Source organism: Jaculus jaculus, chromosome 7 (genome assembly GCF_020740685.1).
Source record: "Jaculus jaculus isolate mJacJac1 chromosome 7, mJacJac1.mat.Y.cur, whole genome shotgun sequence".
NCBI classification, from domain to species: domain Eukaryota; kingdom Metazoa; phylum Chordata; class Mammalia; order Rodentia; family Dipodidae; genus Jaculus; species Jaculus jaculus.
In genome coordinates this window covers 4503378-4527259 of record NC_059108.1, presented here as the reverse complement: position 1 = coordinate 4527259, position 23882 = coordinate 4503378, and the positions used below count along the sequence as shown (strand labels likewise).

The window sequence follows — 23882 nt, the reverse complement described above, 5'->3', positions numbered from 1 at the left end:
GGGGAGCTAGGTTCTTATTACCCTGGAAAAAACACAAAGTGCCATTCAGTTGAAAAGAAGTTTGATTATAAATTGTTGGTATTTGCATAGGATCCCTGATGCAAGGCATTTCCCCTTGACAGGATGTAGAAAATAGAGTAGGTAAGACACTAGAATATGAATGAACTGGCATAGGGACAGGCCATGTCCTGGCCACAGCCCAAAATTGCATCTTAATTCCCTTTATCATCATCGGCAGGAGCAGGCTCAGGATCATCAGTAGTAATACGGAGGTTGTCATTCCTTGTTGTCTCATGACGCACGATTCGAGTCAACCGCTCTGGCACCCAGATAGGATCAGCTTGGCCCTGTGGAAAAACACAAACAGCTCCCCTGGATCTGGCTATAACTGGATCCGGGCCTTTCCAGACATTTTCAAGTACATCCTTCCATTTTGCATCTTCGTAACAAGGAGGGGATTGGGTCATATGGCGATCACCTGCCGTCAGACCCGCAGCATCAATCGTCAGAAAATTCAAAGTAAAAAGCACTAGAGATAGTTTATTCTTTGGGGTGTGGCCTTGGCCTATTCCCCCTTTTTGTTTTTGTAAGCATTCTTTAATAGAACGATGGGCTCGTTCAACAATGCCTTGCCCTTGTGGATTATAAGGAAGGCCAGTGGTATGCACTACTCCCATAGCGTCACAAAAGTGACGAAAACTTTTAGCAGTATACGCAGGTCTATTATCCGTCTTCAATGTTCGGGGCTTACCCCAAGCTGCCCAGGCCTCCAGGCAGTGAGTAATAACATGGTGAGCACGTTCACCAGCAAGGGGAGAAGCATGAACAATTCCTGAACAAGTATCAATAGACACACGAATATATTGCAATTTGCCAAAAGATGAGATATGAGTAACATCATTTGTCAAATTTCTCCCGAACGTAGTCCCCGGGGATTAATGCCAACATGAGGAGAATGCAAGAAAGGGACGCAAGCAGGACAATTAACGACAATGTCACGTGCCATGGCCCGAGAAATATGAAATTTTTTGCGTAACACTGCAGAGGAGACATGATACAAGTTATGAAAATTACGAGCCTTAGACAAGGTATCAGAAGAGAGTAGAAAAAGGCTCTTGTGGCTTTGTCGGCAAGATCATTGGCAACAGCCATGGGACCAGAGAGCATAGAATGAGCTCTAATATGTTGAATAAAAAATGGGTTAGTCCGAGACCAAATTAAACGTTGCAGCTTGGATAAATGTACAGCAACAGGACTAGTATCCTTAATAAGATCTGCTACTTCTAAATTCTTCATAGCATTAACTACATATTGGGAATCAGAAATTAGATTAAAGGATTCACTAAAAAGTGTAAATACATGACACACAATTTGACATTCTATTTGAGGAGTATTTGGTTCAAATTGTACAGTAACCGGTTGTTTTCCCTGGATGACATAAGCCCCAAGGCCTGTCTTAGAGCCATCAGTATAGATATCTAAAGCACCAACAATAGGTGATTGTGAGGTAATCTTAGGAAATACAATAGGATGTAGCAAAACAAAATGCAATAATGGATCTCTGGGCAAATGATTATCTAATCTTCCAGAGAAAGAACACATAAGTATGGCCCAATTATCAATAGTAGCAGCTAAAATACGTATCTGTTTAGAATTATAAGGGGTAATCAAAGTATCAGGTGCCATACCGAAATGCATTAAAGATGACTTTATACCTTGAAGAGCAAGGGTGGCTACCATAGTAGGATAATGCTCTATACATTTTTTAGGAGAAGAATGAGAATGTATCCAAAGCAAGGGACCATGTTGCCATAAGACCCTGTAGGAGTTTCTGGCGTAGCAAGAATGCACAATAGTATAGGTTGTCCGGGGATTAATCTGCATAACTGTGCAGACTGTAATGCTTGCTCTACTTTAAAAATAGCTCCTCGTGTAGCTGGAGTTAAAGTTCTAAATGAGGAGATATATGAATCACCTTCTAATATTTGAAATAGGGGCCTCAGTTCATGAGTAGGAATCTTTAGATATGGTCTAATCCAATTTATATCCCCTAATAACTTTTGAAAATCATTCAATGTCTGCAATGTATCTGTTTTAATTTGTAATTTTTGAGGTCTAATAATATGTGTAGTAATAGTTGCTCCAAGGAATTTACCTACCTCTCCTTCCTGTACCTTTTCACTAGCTATATGTAAACCATAGGCTTCAAGATCCTTTTTGAGAGATAGAAATGCTTTTGACAGAATTTCCTTCACGGGAGCTACCAAGAGGATATCATCCATATAGTGGCAAATCCTCAATTTCGGGAACCGTTTTCTAGTAGGTGCTATTGCTAGGCTGACATAATGTTGGCAGATAGTAGGACTGCTGGCCATCCCTTGTGGGAGAACTTTCCATTGAAACCGTTGATCAGGTTCCTCATGATTGATAGCTGGTAGAGTAAAGGCAAATCTTTTACAATCTTCCAAAGCCAAAGGAATAGAGAAGAAACAGTCTTTTATGTCAATAACAATAAGAGGCCAGCCATCTGGTAAACTAGATAATAAAGGAAGACCTCGCTGAATCGGTCCCATAATGTGCATTTGTGCATTCACAGCTCGGAGATCATGAAGTAGACGCCATTTGCCAGACTTCTTTTTAATAACAAAAATAGGAGTATTCCAAGGAGATTGAGAGGTTTCTAAGTGACCTAATGACAATTGTTCTTGTATTAATTCTTTTGCTGCTAGGAGTTTTTCTAAGGAAAGGGGCCACTGAGGTACCCAAACTGGTTCAGCCGTTTTCCAAGGAATGGGAATCGCATCCTCAGTGGCCCCTAGGAAAAACCCAATCCTCGTGTGCCTGGATTACTAGAAGCTACAAGAGGATCCACTTGCCCCTGTAATTTTTTACCTAGTCCTCTACCTGGTATATGACCCATCATTTTCATAACAGATTGACTCTGAGGAGAATACTCATTAGTTAATTTTAAATTCATTTGTGCCAAAATATCTCTACCCCATAAAGTAATAGGAATATCTACTATATAAGGCATAACTTTACCTTTTTGTCCCTCAGAGGTAGACCATGTAAGTTCCCGAGAACTAATAGCTGGAGTTTGAGCATACCCCAAACCTTGTAAAGTTTGTGAAGATGATTGTTTGGGCCAGTTCTTGGGCCAATACTTACTTGCAATAATACTTCGGTCAGCTCCTGTATCCAGCAATCCCTGAAAATGTATTCCCTCAATAGTAAGCTGTAGAATTGGTCTCTCAGCTAATTCCATGGATAAATATGTCAAATCAACTCCTGTAGAGCCAAGTCCTTTGTTCCCTCTAATTTGCTCACCAGAAGGGAATTGTTTATGGAGGCTAGGAATAACCAATAACTGAGCTATCCTATCCCCAGGTGAAATGGCAATAATTCCTTTCAGAGATGAACAAAGAACTTTTACGGTGCCTGTATAATCAGAATCTATAACTCCTGGAGTAATAGTCAATCCTCTCAATGCTGAGGAAGATCTACCAAGCAGTAAACCTACAGTATTAGGGGGTAATGGACCTTGAAAATCTGACTCCACAGGTTGCACTCCCATTTGTGGTGTTAGTATGAGTCTGGTGGTGGCACAGATGTCCAATCCTGTGGAACCTGGAGTTGCTCGTCTGATTGTGGTGGAGGGCGGAGAGATAGATTCTGAAGTGCCCCATATATTTGAGGGCCCTGAGGTCGGGGGCCCCTGACCCCGTTTTTTGTATTAGCTGTTGACTGGTTAATTGATTGTCCATTGTTAATTGGTCGTCCATTGATATCTTTAATAGAGCGACACTCATTTGCCCAATGATTTCCCTTTTTACACTTAGGGCATAAGCCAGGTAATCGAGCCTGACCCTGCACTTTAAAATTAGTTTGTGGGCATTGTTTTCTAAAATGTCCAGTTTTTCCACATTTGAAACATGAAGAAGTTCCTCTGTGCCCCCTAGTGGCAGCCAAAACTGCTGCAGCAAGCCCTGCATTAGATAGTGGACCGCCAACTTCTCTACAGGCTTTCATCCAAGCCTGAAGTCCTTTCCCCTTCCAGGGCGTAATGGCCCGTCTACAATCTTTAGTGCATTGCTCATAAATTAGTTGTTCCACAAGTGGCATGGCTTGATCAGCATCACCAAAAATACGACCAGCGGCTTCCATCATGCGAGCTACAAAATCTGAAAATGGTTCAGTAGCTCCCTGAATAATTTTAGTAAGGTTGTCTGATACTTCCCCTCTATTTGGCAATGCCCTCCAGGCTCTGAGAGCAATAGCATTTATTTGCTGATAAACTTGAAGAGGATAGGCAATCTGATTATTAGCCCATTGTCCTTGTCCCATAAGCATATCAAAATTCCATACTGGCTGATTATTTGTTGTATTTATTCTGGCTTGACTTTGAGTAGCATCAGTATATAGAGATTTCCAATCTAAATATTGTCCTAGGCTTAAACAAGCCTTTGATACTCCAAACCAATCTGTTGGAGTCATACAATTGCTAGAAAGATGTTCTAACAAAGCCATAGTAAAAGAAGCATTTATCCCATAAGTTCTAGTAGCTTCTGCAAGATCCTTGAGTTCCTTATATCCTATAGCTTTATGATATCTAGTATTGGTATTAGGGTCCTCAAAAACTGGATAAGCACTAGCCAACTTTCTCCAAGTCTCTGGTTTTATCAAACTACATCCGGACGAAGGACACGCCCCGAACGGAAGTCGGCCATCTTGTTGTTTACATTTTTTACTTGTAGAGGCATAAGCTGGAGGAGGAGTAAAGACGCCATCTTGTCTGGGTCTAGAACATTCCCGAACGTACTTGGTCTCTACTTCCTCAAAATCCTGTTTTTCCTCTGGAGTTAATTCTTCTCCCTCAGATTCACTAGAACTTTCGTTTCCAATTTTTTTTTTTTTTTTTTGAGAGCGACAGACACAGAGAGAAAGACAGAGGGAGAGAGAGAGAATGGGTGCGCCAGGGCTTCCAGCCTCTGCAAACGAACTCCAGACACGTGCGCCCCCTTGTGCATCTGGCTAACGTGGGACCTGGGGAACCGAGCCTCGAACCGGGGTCCTTAGGCTTCACAGGCAAGCGCTTAACTGCTAAGCCATCTCTCCAGCCCTCACTAGAACTTTCTATATATAAATTTGCAAGTTCCGTTAAATCTGGATATAGCTTCGGACCTGAATGTGGCCCTTCCTTTTGTGATTTACTTTTATTCTGTGCACATTTATTCTGTTCTATCTGAAACCTAGGTTCACTTTTCATTTTAGCCTTTTTTTGTTGTCCCCTTTTACTTTCTTCAGATTCTGACATACTATCTTGATGATGTGCTAATATGCGTTGGCCTTCCCTGATCACTTCTTCACAACGTTTGTCCTCCAAACATGATTGCACCAAGCGCCATAAGGGCTGTGTACCTGCGCGCAACTTTCGCGTTTCTGACTCACGGTGGATGTCTCTGCCTAACTTATCCCAGCAGGTCAAATTTAAACCCCCAGTCAGCTCAAACCAAGGTGCTATCATATCCACTTCTTCCAAAAACCTTTTAAGAGTTTTATCTGAAATCTTAAGTTTACGTTGTTTTAATACTTCCTGAAGTGGCTCCAAAAAGGTAGAGTGGTGTTGTCCCATTGTGCAACCTTATATACGTTACTTAAAGATCAGTTACAGGCAAAAACTTATCATATAGCACCAGGGGACTTACCGGTACCGCCGCTCCGTGTGTTGAGTTCTGAATCCTCCCTCGGAAGTATCCTCAGGGGTCCTCTCAACTGGCCGTTTGCTGACAAATTCCCAGGTTTCGGCACCACTTGTTGCGCCCCTCCCGCCAGCAGGAAGAACGACAACAACAGGATTCTTCTCAAGCACACTTTATTGGGAGCTCCAAGCTGAAAGAGAGAAGGACCCCGACCCTACGGAGCGCCAAGCTTATATACTTATGGTTATGTGATTGTATAGCGTCGTCTGATTGGCTTAAGTCTCATCAGATGATTTTGCATCACCCAATCGGGATGGGTGAACAACCATATTAGAATAACATCATGTGCTCATGCGCAGACAATTAGGATACAAAAACAGTAAACAAGCTGACATGGCAAAGCCTGACGAAGCCAGCATGGCTTCCCACACAGCATGACTTTTTTCAGCTTTCTGTCAGCTGGTTTACATGGAGGAGGTTTTCAGCCCAACATCAGCAGGATTTCTCAGTGGCCTTGCAGCCCAAATATGTGGAAGCTTCAGCAATAGGGTCTTACCATCTATTCCTGGTGGGAAACCAAGGGCCTTGGCAATGGCCTGAAGTGTTCTGGGGCCATCAGGAGCCTCCCTGGCCAACAACTCACTGGAAAGTATCCCATGCCTGGTACTGAAAATTTTCTAGTAATGATCTGTGGCTCCTGTGTGCTCCATTGTCCAAAAAGGTAGGTTTCCATATGACTTATTTATACCCTCTTAGATTTTGATTAGCCCTCCCTCCACCTTTCCTTTACTCAATCTCTTCCCCTACCTCACTTAGGCCTTTTCACCCCCATTAATCTGCTTTTCTACTTACATATATACAATACCATTTGTTGCAGTCCGGTTCGCATTGCTGGTAGAAATCACCCAACCAAGAGTAGCTTCTGGGAAAAAGAGGTTTATTTTAGCTTACAGGCTCGAGGGGAAGCTCCACGATGGCAGGGGAAAACGATGGTATGAGCAGAGGGTGGACATCACCCCCTGGCCAACATAAGATGGACCACAGCAACAGGAGGGTGTGCCAAACACTGGCATGGGGAAACTGGCTATAAAGCCCATAAGCCCGCCCCCAACAATACACTCCCTCCAGGAGGCATTAATTCCCAAATCTCCATCAGCTGGGGAGCTAGCATTCAGAACACCTAAGTTTATGGGGGACACCTGAATCAAACCACCACATTCCGCCCCTGGCCCCCATAAACTGATATCCATACATGAGGTAAAATACAATGCATTCAGTCTGACTTTAAAAGTCCCCATAGTTTTTATCAATCTCAATGATGTTCATACATCCCCATAGTTTAAGATCTTTTAACTGAGCCATAATACCAAAATATAACCTCAAAAAACCCATAATGGCACAGAATAAATATTCACACTGCAATAGATGACACTGGGCATAGCAAAGAAACATTCAACCAACACAAGATTTAAAACAACCAGGGCAAACATCAAACTCTGTAGCTTCAAGTCCAGCAACTCAAACCAGTGACAAATCTTCAAGTCCGATAATTCTAACTAGCAACAAGTCTCTGGCATTCCAATTCCGCCCCTCCAGCTAGGCTACTCACAGTCCTGGAAAACTTCATCGGGGCCGGCAGCTCCTTGGCAGCCATCTCATGGTCCCGGCATCTCCACTGGGTCTCCACTGCAAGCCACGGTTCATCTTCATGGCCCCATGGGGTCTCTATGCAGGCAACCAGCAAACCTGCTTCACACTGCCTATGGCCATTTCCAAAACACATGACCGTGTTGCAAACTCAATGACCCTCTTTCCAGATACTCCATGATACCAGGTAGGGTGCCAATTTGTTAATCCAGGGGGGAATAAAGCAGACTTTGATGAACAGGACACTCCTTGAGCACTCAGGGCCCTTCAAAAGAGTTGACATTCTTTTTGTTGCCCCAGCGCAGGTCAGCTAGCCCAGTCTCAAAGGTTGTAATCTCTCAGTTGCAGCTGAATTGGCAGTAGTTCACCCAAAGATTTTTCTTTCTGTGCCATATCCCTCTGCACACACCAGTTCATTTCTACGCTAAGCAACCCTGCACAACTTCTCAGGACATGGGCACAAGAGCAAGCTTCTCACACAAACTGCTAGCCCAGTCCAGGCACAGCTCTTTCTCACCCTCATAAGCCAAACCTCACAGTCCATAGTTCTTACTGCCTTCAGGTCTTTCAGCTCTGACCAGGATAGACCATCAAGCTGTACTTACAGCACTGCAAGGCATCTCTTAGGCCAAGGTTTCAACTCCTTCCACAGTCCTCTTGAAAATCAGCTTCAAAAGGCCGAAGCCACATAGTCAGGTGTCTAGCAGCAATCCCACTCCTTGGTACCACTTTACTGTTGCAGTCCGGTTCGCATTGCTGGTAGAAATCACCCAACCAAGAGTAGCTTCTGGGAAAAAGAGGTTTATTTTAGCTTACAGGCTCGAGGGGAAGCTCCACGATGGCAGGGGAAAACGATGGTATGAGCAGAGGGTGGACATCACCCCCTGGCCAACATAAGATGGACCACAGCAACAGGAGGGTGTGCCAAACACTGGCATGGGGAAACTGGCTATAAAGCCTATAAGCCCGCCCCCAACAATACACTCCCTCCAGGAGGCATTAATTCCCAAATCTCCATCAGCTGGGGAGCTAGCATTCAGAACACCTAAGTTTATGGGGGACACCTGAATCAAACCACCACATTCCGCCCCTGGCCCCCATAAACTGATATCCATACATGAGGTAAAATACAATGCATTCAGTCTGACTTTAAAAGTCCCCATAGTTTTTATCAATCTCAATGATGTTCATACATCCCCATAGTTTAAGATCTTTTAACTGAGCCATAATACCAAAATATAACCTCAAAAAACCCATAATGGCACAGAATAAATATTCACACTGCAATAGATGACACTGGGCATAGCAAAGAAACATTCAACCAACACAAGATTTAAAACAACCAGGGCAAACATCAAACTCTGTAGCTTCAAGTCCAGCAACTCAAACCAGTGACAAATCTTCAAGTCCGATAATTCTAACTAGCAACAAGTCTCTGGCATTCCAATTCCGCCCCTCCAGCTAGGCTACTCACAGTCCTGGAAAACTTCATCGGGGCCGGCAGCTCCTTGGCAGCCATCTCATGGTCCCGGCATCTCCACTGGGTCTCCACTGCAAGCCACGGTTCATCTTCATGGCCCCATGGGGTCTCTATGCAGGCAACCAGCAAACCTGCTTCACACTGCCTATGGCCATTTCCAAAACACATGACCGTGTTGCAAACTCAATGACCCTCTTTCCAGATACTCCATGATACCAGGTAGGGTGCCAATTTGTTAATCCAGGGGGGAATAAAGCAGACTTTGATGAACAGGACACTCCTTGAGCACTCAGGGCCCTTCAAAAGAGTTGACATTCTTTTTGTTGCCCCAGCGCAGGTCAGCTAGCCCAGTCTCAAAGGTTGTAATCTCTCAGTTGCAGCTGAATTGGCAGTAGTTCACCCAAAGATTTTTCTTTCTGTGCCATATCCCTCTGCACACACCAGTTCATTTCTACGCTAAGCAACCCTGCACAACTTCTCAGGACATGGGCACAAGAGCAAGCTTCTCACACAAACTGCTAGCCCAGTCCAGGCACAGCTCTTTCTCACCCTCATAAGCCAAACCTCACAGTCCATAGTTCTTACTGCCTTCAGGTCTTTCAGCTCTGACCAGGATAGACCATCAAGCTGTACTTACAGCACTGCAAGGCATCTCTTAGGCCAAGGTTTCAACTCCTTCCACAGTCCTCTTGAAAATCAGCTTCAAAAGGCCGAAGCCACATAGTCAGGTGTCTAGCAGCAATCCCACTCCTTGGTACCACTTTACTGTTGCAGTCCGGTTCGCATTGCTGGTAGAAATCACCCAACCAAGAGTAGCTTCTGGGAAAAAGAGGTTTATTTTAGCTTACAGGCTCGAGGGGAAGCTCCACGATGGCAGGGGAAAACGATGGTATGAGCAGAGGGTGGACATCACCCCCTGGCCAACATAAGATGGACCACAGCAACAGGAGGGTGTGCCAAACACTGGCATGGGGAAACTGGCTATAAAGCCCATAAGCCCGCCCCCAACAATACACTCCCTCCAGGAGGCATTAATTCCCAAATCTCCATCAGCTGGGGAGCTAGCATTCAGAACACCTAAGTTTATGGGGGACACCTGAATCAAACCACCACACCATTCTATTAAGTGCCCCCTCCCTCCCTTTCTATTCCATTTATATCTCCTTTCTAGCTTACTGGCCTATGCTACTGAGTTTTCTTCCTACTCACACAGACGTCCAATCATTTGTAGCTAAGATCCACAAATGAGAGAGAACATCATTTGGTTTTCTGGGCCTGGTTCTCCTCACTTAGTATAATCCTTCCCAGATCCATCCATTTCCCTGCAAATTTCATAACTTCATTTTTCTTTACTGCTTGGTAGAACTCCATTGTATAAATGTGCCACAACTTCATTATCCACTCATCAGTTGAGAGACATCTAGGCTGGTTCCATTTCCTAGCTATTGTGAATAGAGCGGCAATAAACATGGTGAACAAGTTATCTCTAAGGTAGTAAGACGAGTCCTTAGTATTTAGGCCTAGGAGTGCTATAGTTGGGTCATATGATAGATCTACTTTTAGCTGTCTCAGGAACCACCGCACTGATTTCCACAACTGCTGGGGCCAGATTGTATTCCCACCAGCAGTGTAGGAGGGAGCCTCTTTTACTGCATCTGCACCAGCAGTTATGTTCATTTGCTTTCATGATGCTAGCCAATCTGACAGGAGACTGAATCTCAATGGAGTTTTAATCTGCATTTCCCTGATAATTAAGGATGTGAGACTTTTTTTTTTTGTTTGTTTGAGGTAGGGTCTAACTCTAGCTCAGGCTGATCTGGAATTCACTGTGTAGTCTCAGGGTGGCCTTGAACTCTCAGTGATCCTCCTATCTCTGCCTCCCAGGTGCTGGGATTAAAGGCGTGTGCCACCACACCAAGCTTCAAACTTTTTTTTTTTTAGATGTTTATATGCCACCTGTGTTTCTTCTTTTGAGAACTCTCTATTTAGTTCCATACCCCATTTTTAATTGGGTTGTTTGATTTCTTATTATTTAATTTTCTGAGTTCTTAGTATATCCTGGATATTAATCCTCTGTCAGATGTGTAGCTGGCAATGATTTTTCTCCCATTCTGTAGGTTACCTCTATGCTCTATTCACAGTGTCTTTTGCCATACAAAAGCTTTGTAATTTCATGAGGTCCCAGCAGTTAGTCTGTGCCTGAGCAATTGGGATTATATTCAGAAAGTCTTTGCCAAAACCAATATGTTGAAGGGTTTCCCCTACTTTTTCCTCTAGCAGTTTCAGAGTTTCAGCTCTGATGTTAAGGTCTTTGATCCATTTAGACTTAATTCTTGTGCATGGAGAGAGAGAGAAGAATCTATTTTCATCCTTCTACAGATACATATCCAGTTTTCTCAGCACCATTTGCTGAAGAGGCCTGTCTTTTCTCCAATGAGAATTTTTGGCATTCTTGTCAACTGGGAGGCTAAGATTTCTGGTCTGTAGAGGGTTCCAAGTCAGCTTGTGACCGAGTAAGATACAGAAGAGGAAACAAAGGCACTATAAATCAGGAAGCAACAAATGGCAAGCTCAAAATATAGCTTATTTAAGAATGGCAAATCTGATCAACTATCAGATTTAACATATGATTTATCCTGACATGGAAGGAGCAATTAGCACTTCCGATGCAAGCCTATATACCAGGCTTATTTGGCGGGTACCTACCTGGTGTAATCCCAGCTACCTTTTGGGATGGTTTTGGTTGCATTTATGCTGTGCTCCTGCTTGGGTCCCTCTTTGCTGTGCTGTGGGTTCAGGTAGGCTGGCTGGGTCGCTGGGTTGCTGCTCTGATCACCTGTGCCAGGTGCTGTGTAGTGAGCTCCCTTCCGCAGGTCTCTGGTGCTTGCTGGCCTTATGCTGGCGGTGGGGGAGGGGAGGCTGTGAACGGTGGCTGTTTTCCCACTGGTTCTTGCAATCATCTTCCTCACGAGTTCTTCCCTGCCATCCTCCCTTCACGTTTCTTGAGCTTTTGAGGCGCTCCAGTGTGAGTGGAAAGTCTCGCCTTGTTTTTCCTGCAGCTCAGGTTGAGCCTGGCAGCTGTGGCTGTGGGACCTGGTTCCGCTGCTCCACCCTGCCTATGTGGGCTCTAGATGCTCTGGGTCTCCCCTACTTCTCTGCTGCAGTTGATAATTTCTTACACACCTCACTTTTTAGTATGAGTGTATTTTTCTGTTTGTTTGTTTTTTTTTGCTTTTTCTCCCCTAGGCTGCTGCCACCTTAACCGGAAGTTCCCCCTGGAGTTACTTGTGTATGCCTTCTTATGCCCATGAATGAGAGATACTGTGGAGGCAAGTTTAATAAAGCACCTCGGTCTACTGGGGGACAGACATCCAAACTACCACATCCCCCAAGGGATGGCCAAAGCACTCAGCCTGCACAGCACCAGGCTCACCCACTCCTGTCTCATCAGCAGGGCTCATGCGAACATGAGCAGCTCTGATCATGTTCCTGGAAGCACCTTTTCAGGTGCCAGGCTAGCTGGCCTGCAGGTCGAGATTCTCCTGTCTGCCTCCCATCTTGCGCTTACTTAGGTAATGTGGATTACAGACGCAGCACACGTCTAGCTTTGTGTGGGTTCTGAGGATTCAAACACAGGTCCTCAATGCTTGCACAGCAAGCACTTACTCACGGAGCTACCTCCCAGCCCTTGTTTTTATTTTCTTTTTAATTTCTTTATTTTTATTGTTGGTTTATCATGGTAGTGTCTCCCTTTATCTCAGGCTGACCTGAAACTCAATATGTAGTCTCAGGGTGGCCTCTAACTCATGGCGATCCTCCTACCTCTGCCTCCCGAGCGCTGGGATTAAAGGCGTGCGCCTGGCTCTACCTCCTATTTACTAGGTCTGGAGCATCCTTCCAGCAGCACCGCCCCGGCTCTTGCTCTGGGCGACCCGGGGCAGGTAGCGCACGCGACCCGGGCGACGGGAGGCGGCAGGCCCGGCCCAGGTCGCGCGAGAGCCGCCGGGGCCGGGCGAGGGCGCTCCCCACGACAAGTCCACGCTCCGCCCACCCGTGCAGCCAGCACCTGGTCGGCCGGCGCCGGGGGAAGCTAGTGCACCGTCCCGAGCCCCGGCCATGAGCGGCTCCGTGCGGCCCGCCCCGAGCGCGTGGCGCCGCGCGGCCTCCTTGGTGCTGGCGGCGGGCTGGCCGCGAACCCGCGCCGGCGCCGCCGACTTCCGGCTGCTGCTGCTGCAGCGCGCCGCCTCGCAGCGCTTCCTGCCCGGCGCCCACGTCTTCCCGGGCGGCGTGCTGGACGCGGCCGACTACTCCGCCGACTGGCTGGGGCTCTTCGCGCCGCACCACGGGCCGCCGCGCTTCGGCCTGGGCCCGGCTCGCCCCGCCGCGCCCGCGCCCGCGCCGCCCGTCGTCACGCCGCCCGCCGAGGCCGCGGCGCTGCCCGAGGACGTCGCCGCGCGCATCTGCGCCGTGCGCGAGGCCTTCGAGGAGGCCGGCGTGCTGCTGCTGCGGCCCCGGGGCGGCGGCGCGGGCGCGGGCGCGGGGCCCGGGTGCGCGCGCGCGGCCCCGCCCGACCTGGCCGCCTGGCGCGCGCGCGTGCGCGGGGACGCGCGGCGCTTCCTGCAGCTGTGCGCGCGCCTGGACTGCACGCCCGACATCTGGGCGCTGCGCGAGTGGAGCGCGTGGCTCACCCCCGCGCTCGTGGGCGCGCGCCGCTTCGACGCCGTCTTCTTCCTGTGCTGCCTGCGCCAGCCGCCGCCCGTGCAGCCCGACGGGTCCGAGGTGGTGGACTACCAGGTACGGGGGCCGGGGTCGGGGGTGCCGGGCGGGGATGCTGCACCGTGGGCCTGGGGAACCACGGACAGCCCGAGCCCCCAGGACGGCGGTGACCGGCCCAACACACGATCACGCCTGGAGCTTCTCCTGCCTTCAAGGGGTTCGGGGCCTCAGCCCTTGTCTATTCTGAGCACCTTAACTTCGATACACTCACGACATCCCCACTTCACTTTGAACATTTTAGTTTTACTTATTGATTTGAGAGATGAGAGAGAATGGGCCACTGCAGATGAACTCCAGATGCATGCACCACCTTGTGCATCTGCCTTACGTGGGTACTGGGGAATTGAACCTGGGTCCTTGGGCTTTGTAGGCAAACACCTTAACTGCTGAGCCATCTCTCCAGTACCCCACTTCACTTTGATTTGGATTTCTAGAACGTAATTTATATAATTTCAGTGTAATCAGGAGTCTTATTTATGTTTTCACAAATGATATGTGTACAGTTTCGCTGTGCTGCCCAGGCTGGTCTGCAAGCCCTGGACTCAGAGTTTTCCTCCTGCTTCAGCCTCCTCACCTGGTGGCACGGTAGGTGTGTGTCACTGTGCCTGGCCTCTGAGCGCTCCCATGTCTTAAGGAGACGTATCAAGGCCTTTTAATGAGTGAATTTTACATCTCCATACAAGTACCATGTGTAACCACTCTGAGTTCCACATCTTCAAGTAGGTGTGCGTGAGTGTGTGTGTGTGTGTGTGTGTGTGTGTGTGCAGATGTGCCTGCCCTGTGCTCATCCAGAGACCAGAGGAAGACATGGGGTGTCTTTATGTTTATTCCCCCATATTTCCTTGACACCAGGTGTCTTACTGAACCCGTAATTCCCTGTTTTTCATTAGAATTGGTTGACCAAGGAGCCCCCCGAAATCCTTTTGTCTCTGTCCCCATCAGCACTGGGGTCATGGCAGGCACGGCTGTGCCAGCTTTTTACGTGGGTGGTGGGGATCAAATTCAAGTCTTCACACTTCTGCAGTGAGCTCCCCGCCCCACTGACCACTCTCCCAAGCCCTCAAGCAGATTTCATCTCCTGGTTTAACAGCCTCAAATCTTGCCAGTGGTTGAATACAAAACGTCCTTTGTATCCCCATAGTGGTTATCTCCACCAGAAGCAACTAGAAGCTTCGCATCAGAAAAAATTTGGTTGGCACCGCCACAGTTTTATGAAGTAAGGAGACTCGACAACTTTACCTCGCTGTCTGCCCTGCACAAATTTTCTTTGGATCATGCATTAGAGGGGACTGAAAGATGGCTGCCAATCACATATTTAACTGCCGATGGTAGAATCCAGCTTTTACCAGGTAAGTCCCGGAAGTACCCGTGCTTTCGCTGCCGTTTGTTTACATTCATTGTACAATACTGCCTGACAGCGTTGCTCGCAGAGACATGAGTTACAGTCCTGCCTGTGTGTTATAACCTCCGCGGTGTGCGTCCATCCTGCAGCTGTGGGCCACACCCACATGAGCCCCAGGGTAGCTATGAATGTGACCCAATACCCAAATCTTAAACTTACTATAAAACATTATGAGATGTTTTGTTGGTCTATTTTCTTGCAACTTCTTGTATCATTCTCAAATGTGAACTTTGTAGCCGACGCCGGCGGTTGCTGGGTCCCAGTGTTGGCTGGGCCTGCCTATTGTGATGTCAACCAACGTCAGTCTTATAAAGCATGCATGGCGTGCTCTGGGTAACCCCATGTACGCTGTCCTCGTGCCTCCAACAACCATAAGCTGGCATTACAGGGGTATGCTACCCATCCAGATCCGTAATGTTTATTAAACCAGAAATTCTGAATTTACAGACGTACGCATATGCATAAATATATTTTATGGACACTGACAACATTCTTATGTATCATCTTATTTTTTGCACTGTGAGAACTTGCAGGCTGTCACCTGACTTGAGTCGGGAAATTCGCTGTTGGTCAGCTGTGGTTTGGGGAGCATTAGTGAGAGGAGTTCTCTGTGTGCACCTGTTCACGTGTGTGTGTGTGTGTGTGTGTGTGTGTGTGTGCCCCACGTGTGGTTCAGGTGTGCATGTGTGTGGGGGTGAGGCTGACACATGACCTCGTTCATGGCTCACTCCCCCTTTATTTACTGAGTCTCTTACGTTGAATCCAGAGCTTGCTGATTTGGCTAAGTTCGCCATCTTGCCCTGGGAATCGCCAGTCTCCACCCATTATAGGATTATAGAGGGGCTGCCCGCCCCCCAGCATTTACACAGGTGCTGGGGTCCAGACTTAGGTCCTCATGCTTGTGTGGCAAGCACTTTATGCTCTGAGCCGCCTCCCCTGGCCTGGGTTAGTCTTCTGTGGCAGGTGGCGTGTGACTTGTGTTATTTCACGCCTGCCCGATAAGTTCCTGAGAATGATGATGAAATTTGTCACTCAGCCAACCAGACAGTTTAGCGTACAAACATAAATGATAATTTCTTTTTTGTTGTTTATTTTTATTTATTTGAGAGCGACAGAGAAAGAGGCAGAGAGAGAGAGAGAGAGAGAGAATTGGTGCGCCAGGGCCTCCAGCCACTGTAAACGAATTCTAGACGTGTGTGCCCCCTTGTGCATCTGGCTAGTGGGGGTCCTGAGGAATCAAGCCTCGAAACGGGGTCCTTAGGCTTCACAGGCAAGCGCTTAACCGCCAAGCCTTTTCTCCAGCCTGATGGTTTCTTTAAATTAATTTTTAATTATCAGAACAACCCACTATGTGACATCAAAAGTGTGGATATACAGACCAATATTAGTGTCAATACTTAATAGGCTAAAGAAAGTCATGAACTAATGTAAATATTAGTTTATTTGGCTGAGGATAGAACTCAGTAGAAGAGTTCCTGTCTAGTATTTTCCAAGGCCTAGGTTCAATCTGTATCACAGAAAATAATGAATAAATAAATTCATCGTGAAGACATAGCAGTCATAAGGTTTTATGTATGCAAAGAAAATGCTTGGCTGTGGAGTGGGGAAAGAGTAGAAATATTAAAAGTCCAACAAAGAAATTGAAGTCAGCTCATAAAATTAGGGTTATTTAACTACATTTCAAACACATGGGCTATATAAAAGTACTGATTTGTATGTCCTTAGTACACTGGGCTGATTAATTAAATAATACTGTGTGGTAATGAATTTCTTTTGCAGGAGATGAGTTATACATACATGATTCAAGCTTTTTAGAGAAGATTTTATCTACTGAGAAGACGACTGACGAGGTCATGAAAGAAGGCCAGAAATTCCACCGAATAGTGATATACAGTAACTATACCTATGGCATCTATGTTACTGTGGAGTCCAAGGATAAACAGATGTATCCTAAGACCTTTGTAGGAAGTAAGAGCCACTTGTAGGGCGTTGCTTGTGTGTTGTTAGGTTAATGGAGGAGGGCCAGTGCATAGTAAAAGTCAACTGAACTTGTTTTGAAACCTAAGGAACATTGGCCTGTCAATGTCACAACACATTTTCTTTTCTTTCTTTCTTTCTTTTTTTTTTTTTTTTGTTTTTTTGAGGTAGGGTCTCACTCTAGTGTAGGCTGACCTGGAATTCACTGTGTAGTCAGTCTCAGGCTGGCCTCAAACTCATGGTGATTCTCTTACCTCTGCTTCCCTAGTGCTGGGATTAAAGGCGTGCGCCACCATGCTGGCTTCAAAACACATTTTCTATGTCAAAGTATTAGTGATCCTAAGATGAGAAACAAAAATTTCACAATGATTCCTACTTCTGTGCTGCTTTATTAGCTTAAAAGTTTTTAAAAAATGTTCTGTGCCATTGTTCTAAGTGTCCCGTTTAGTAACATGTTCCCTGATGTGCGTTGCTGGTTGAGCTCCAGATCACTTACAGTTTTTGCAGGGATTGGTTGCCCGATTAGACAGCATTATAGTGTGAACGTGAAGTACCCCGGCTTGGTCTCCAGCCAATGGCTGGTGTTACTGTAGCAGGTTGAGGAGCCTCAAGGAGGTGGGGCTCCTGGAAAAAGTGGGTGAGGGGAGGAGGGTCTTGAGTGTCGCAGTCCCACCCTCGGGCCAGCAGAGCGGTCTTTCTGCTTGATGTGCAGATGTGAGCACGCCTGCCTCACGCTTCCATCACTGTCACCACTACTGAGTTTTTCTGCCACCAAGTAGCAAGCTGATGTGTGCCTTCTGTCCACTGTTTCTGTGGGTATTTCTTCACAGCAGTGAGAAAAGTAGTAATTATGTCATAATTTTCTTGCAGTATCTTTTTTTTAAAAAAATATTTATTTGGGGGAGAGAGAAAGAAAGGGGCAGATAAAGAATGGGCATGCCAGGGTCTCCAGCCACTGCAAATGAACTCCAGACGCATGTGTCGCCCTGTGCATCTGGCTTTACTTGGGGAATTGAACTTGGGTCCTTTGGTTTTGCAGGCAAGTGCCTTAATCACTTAGCTATCTATCCAGCCAAATATGTTTTTTTTTTAAATGTTTTTATTTATTTTTATTTGAGAGTGACAGAGAAGGTGGCAGAGAGAGAGAGAATGGGCGCACTAGGGCTTCCAGCCACTGCAGACGAACTCCAGATGTGTGCGCCCCCTTATGCATCTGGCTAACATGGGTCCTGAGGAATCAAGCCTTGAACTGGGGTCCTTAGGCTTCACAGGCAAGCACTTAACCACTAAGCCATCTCTCCAGCCTGGCCAAATATCTTTATCTTCAATATTTGGTTTCAAACTACAGATTTTATTAGTTTTTATGTTTCCCAAATTGAAAATTTATTTAATATTTTAAGACATATGTGGCCATGCAAAATTAATGAACCTTTAATGTACTTACAGAGTGGGAGTTAATGGCGTTAGAGAGACACAGTGTTCATGAAGTTTCAGTGTGTTTTTCATGGGTAACGTTTTATTTTCTGTTAAAGAGGAATAATTTTTTGTTGATTAAAGGTGGAAGATGATAGTTACAATGCTAATACTGTTTTAAGGTCTTTGTAATATGTTATACAATGGACTTCCCTTTTCATAAAATGTCTAGTTTTCCCTTCAATAAAATAAAAACAATGCTAAGTCCAGCTTTTATGTGTACTATTTAATGTTCGTTGGAAGAATCCAAGGAGAGCAGTGCTTCCCAGCCAGGACACTTCTCCCTGGGGCCCTTCCGCTATGTCTGGATAAGGTTTCAGTTGTCACGCCTGAGGGAATTCTGCCACCATCTAGTGGAGAACGATCAGAAGTGCAGGGCCCACAACAGTTTACAGGCAAAAGGGGGAGAAACCCTGATAGGAAGTAAGTGGGGCCTAGTGGTTCCAGGCCTGTAATTCCAGCTCCTTAGGAGGCTGAGACAGGACGATAGAAAGTTCAAGGTCTGCCTGGGTGACTGTTCAAGACCAGCTTTGGAGACAGACACTGTCTTAAAATTAGCAAACAAGACAGCTGGTGGTAACACTGCTTGCCTGGCATGTGCAAAGTTCAGTCCTCAGTACTGAAAGAAGAAAAAAGTGAACTGTTTCTTTAAATACATGGTCCCCATGTAAAACTTGAGAACCACAGATAAAACCTCATTCTATCTGGCTTCTGGGTGAGAATTCTAATGAGTTTTGGCCTTGAGCATACTTCTGCCAGCAAAAAGACCGAGAAGCAGATCCAGCCAGGAGAGTGTTACATCCTCTTCCTGCCCACCATTACCTTGGCTCCTGGGGTGATTTTAGGAGATGACTGAGAAGTGCCCGACAGGCTTTTCTTCCTAGAAAGGATACATCGTAGCTATGACCTTTCCTTGACAAGGGATCCATCTGGTTGACCGGACTGAACTTCAACTCCTGGGATCTCAAACATCCTCCTTCCTTGGCCTCTTGAATGAGGCTAGCATTAAAGGAGTGTGCTGCCATGTCCAGCTTGACACATTTTCGTGTGTGTGTGTGTGTGTGTGTGTCCTGTGCACACGTGACAGGCCAGAAAAGAGCATCCACTGCCCTCTCTCTGGCCATATTTCCTTGATACAGGCTGTGCTTTCTTTTTTTTTTTTTCCCCAAGACTAGCTGGCCAACGAGCTCCAGCCATTCTGTTTTTACCTGCCTCAGTACTGGGGTTTCAGATACACCAAGCTGCTTTTTATTTTTTTGCATTACTGTGTGTGTGGGTGTGGTGGTATATGGATTCATGTGTGTTGTATGCATGTATGTATGGGTTAGCCAGTCATTCTTTAGAAGCTGTTCACTTTTTTTTTCTTTTGAGAGAGAGATTAAGGCAGAGAGGACTTTTCCATATAAGATGGCTGCATAGGAGTCACACCAGTCCAACCTAGAGAGAGATTTGAGCAAAACCACAGCAAAATACACTCTTCATCTGAAAAGTGAAGGTGTATAGGTTTTTATCAACCACAGCAGAGAAGCAGGAGAGACTGAGAAAGTAGGAAATTGGTCAGAATCCCACCAAGGAGCTTGCGGACCCGGGTCTGATCGGCAGGACCTGCCCATCCTGCACCAGCTGCGGGAGCAGAGACCAAGCAAGGGGGCTGTCCAACCTCGTGAGCCTCCTTGCAAAGTCAAGAAACCCGAAGGGGAGACAGCTGGACTCAGGCGGGACAACGAGCTGAGCAGTTCTGGTACAACTCCGGGCTTCCTGCCCTCTCCCATCCCCCACCGATAGGCCCGCAACCCTCGGGAGAAGCGTTCAGCTCCCGGGCGGGGCACCCAGCACAGCTGAGCTCAGCGCCAGATTCACAGCACAACACGGAGGGATGGAGGTGGGCACTCAGCATTGGTGAGGCTGGAAGCCACCCCAAAAGGTAATGAGGCCAATTGACCAAAAAGCAGGCACGTAGGCCTCCACTGGAAGGGCCAATCTCTCTTTCCATGTTTGGGCAGGTTATGGGTTATATATTCTTGCTTGGCTTTACCATTCTCAATTAAGCTCTGTTTGGGGGTTGACTATTACTGCCTTTAACGCTTTCATTCATAGAGTCTTTGTCATTTTCTTCTGTCATTACTGGGGGCAGGGCCTGATTCTAGACCCAGGCTGACCTGGAACCCATTTCAGAACAGAAATCTCATCCTGTTAGCTGACAGGATTAAGAGTGCACAGCAACACACACCCTTAATGTTTTTGGCTTTGTAAGGTTGTCTGTTTCCATCCCCACACTTGCATGCTCTGTGCTGGTTTTTATTGAATGTGTATATTGCTCAGTTGAATTTTACAATTTGCCAGTCAGTTGCTGCACGCAGCCCACTAGAATGCTTGAATAGCAGGCAGACTCAACACCTAGGATTCCTTCTGCAGCTGGAATAAAGTACAAGAGCTACACTTGGCACCTTAAACTCCTACTATGAAGGTACAGAAAGTTGCATTTCCAAATCTAAAATCGCCACAGAGTATTAGAAAACCCAAGCATCAAATCAACTCAGGATGCAAAAAATGCAACATTATAATACAAGAAACACAAAGAATCAAGACAATATAATCCCACCAAACATTTATAAATCCATCAGAAATGGCCCCTAATGAGACTGTTTTAGATGAAATGCTTGACAAAGATTTAAAAAAAATGATTTTATCTAATCATGGAAAATGCTAATAAAAATTTTTAAAAAATGATTTTATCTATACTCAAAGGAATCAAAGAAGCAAACAAAGGAATTAAAGAAGGAAACAAACTCCTGAAGGAATTTCAAGAGAATACAGGAAACCAACTTAATGAAATAAGGTCATTACAACACATGAGTAAGGAAATAGAAATACTGAAGAAAAACCAGGCAGAAATTCTAGCATTGAAAAACACAGTCAAATAAAAGTCTGGAAAGTCTCACCAGTAGAGTGAATGAAGGAGAGAACAGAATATCTAAACCAGAAGACCAGGTGGCAGACCTAACACAATCCAACAGAGAAAGACAAGCTAGTAGGAAGGTATGAGTGGGAATTTCAAGATACCCGGGACACTATGAAAAGATCAAACACAAGAGGTAGAGAGAGGGCACGCCAGGACCTTTCTGTCTCTGTGAACAAATGCCAGATGTATGCCGGGACAATGCCCCCCCCGTGGGCATGCGTGGCATTGCACACTTGCCTCTGGCTAGACCTGAAATCTGGAGATTGGACAGGAGTTCTTAGGCTTTGCAGGCAAGTGCCTTAACCTCTAAGTCATCTCTCTAGCCCTGTCCATCTCATTTTTTGAGACAGAGTCTCTGATCGGGCTCTGGGATATGTTGATTAGGTTAGGCTGGCTGGCCAGCAAGTCCCAATTTGCCTGTCATTGCCTTCCCAATGCTGGGATTGTAAATGTGCACCATCACACCTGGCTTTGTTCATGGGTGCCTGGGATCAAACCCAGGACTTCATGCTTGAGTGGCAAGCACATTACCTGCTGAGCCAACCTCTACTATTTCATTCAGCTACCCTAGGAAGAGTGTGGTAGAAACCCTAATGCTGAGTGTGGAAATCAATTAAATATAGGAAGTAAGTCTGGTTAGCCAACCTCTTATGGCTAGGCAACAATGCACATGCTAAGAAATAACACAGGGGCTGGGAGAGGCTCAGTGCATGTTCTATGGCAAATTCCTCCACATTGAAAGCACTAAATTATTGCCAGCTTTATCCAAAGCAGCTGGGAGCCGGGCGTGGTGGCGCACACCTTTAATCCCAGCACTTGGGAGGCAGAGGTAGGAGGATCGCCATGGGTTCGAGGCCACCCTGAAACTACATAGTGATTCCAGGTCAGCCTGAGCTAGAGTGAGATCCTACCTCGGGGAAAAAAAAAAAAAAAAGAAAAGCAGCTGGGGAAACCCATGCAACTCCTGAGATTGGGCCCGTTGACGTTCCCCCATAGAAGGAAGGGCTTGAGAAAGGGTCACTGGACCCCCACCTGAGGATCTGAGTCATGCCAGCTGTATGGGGAGGAGGACATTGTCTGCTGGGATGACACTTCTCAGCGCTCCAGCTGCTTTGGGGGCCCCATGTTCCTGTAAGCAACCCTTCACCCTCCTCGGAAAGTGACTGCATAAAACTCATTGGTTCACCAAAACTAGTTTTGGTGTGATCATACTTTGACTTGTTGCCAATGTTCTATGCAGTGTATTCGTGCCTCCCAAGGGAAAGAAATGGACACAACAGTGGGTAAAGGCGCTTCCTGTGCAAGCCTGAGGGGCCTGAGACTGCACAGTTCAAATCTCGAGATCTCACGTAAATAGCTGCATGTGCCATGCAGATCTGTAATCCCAGTCCCCCAAAGAGGAGCAGAGACCAGGGAATCACCTGGGCTCATAGAGAAATAGCAAGAAAGGGCTGGAGAGATGGCTTAGTGGTTAAGTGCTTGCCTGCAAAGCCTAAGGGCCCAGGTTTGATTCCCCAGTACCCATGTAAGCCAGATGCACAAGGTGGTGCAAGCATCTGGAGCTCATTTGCAGTGGCTGGAGGCCCTGGCGTGCCCATTCTCTGTATGTCTCTTCCCCCCCATCTCTCACTTCCTCTCTCAAATAAATAAATAAATTTTAAAAACTTATAAAGACAGAAGAACAGCAAGCGACTCCTCAAACAAGAGAGGACACGAGAGCAGTGGAGTCAGTCACTGGGCTCCGGCCACCACAGATGAGCAATTCCCACACAAGTGATCACAGGGGCACTTTCAGAGCACCCAAAGATGCATACTCCACACCACACCACACACACACACCTTGTTGTGTATACACAAGCAAGCAAAAAAAAAAAAAAAAAAATTCAAACATTGCCTTTTTTTTTTTTTTTTTTTTTGGTTTTTCGAGGTAGGGTCTCACTGTAGCCCAGGCTGACCTGGAATTCACTATGTAGTCTCAGGGTAGCCTTGAACCCATGGCGATCCTCCTACCTCTGCCTCCCGAGTGCTGGGATTGAAGGCGTGCATCACCACACCCGGCAACGAAGTGGCACATATATCTGGAGTTCATCTGTAGTGACTGGCTAGAGGCCCTGGAGTGCACTTTTTTTTTTCTCTCTCTCTCCCCCTCTACTTGCAAATAAATAAATATTTAAGCCAGGCAAGGTGGCGCACGCAGAGGTAGGAGGACTGCCGTGAGTTTGAGGCCTCCCTGAGACTACAGAGTGAATTCCAGGTCAGCCTGGGCTACAGTGAGACCCTACCTCGAAAAACCAAAAAAAAAAAAAAAAAGTGTACACACACATGCAAAAACAAAAAAACCACCCCAAACCCAAGCCCTACCGTTATTTAAAAGAAATAAAAAAAAAACCCAAAAACCCCAAGAAACTACCATTAGTAAGGGGGGCGTGCTTTGTGAACATTCTGCTCCCCAGATACACGACCCTT

The 23882-nt window shown here is 46.4% G+C and overlaps 1 protein-coding gene across 1 annotated transcript; it reads left to right on the top strand.

Annotated features, from left to right (window-relative positions):
• The first annotated feature begins 12942 nt into the window (after nt 1–12942).
• On the top strand, nt 12943–17131 carry Nudt19 (nudix hydrolase 19). Its single transcript, XM_045155159.1, has 3 exons — nt 12943–13620; nt 14744–14951; nt 16784–17131. The coding sequence occupies exons 1-3, from the start codon at nt 12943–12945 to the stop codon at nt 16987–16989; spliced, it is 1092 nt and encodes a 363-aa protein (XP_045011094.1). The 3' UTR covers nt 16990–17131.
• The last annotated feature ends 6751 nt before the right edge of the window (nt 17132–23882 follow it).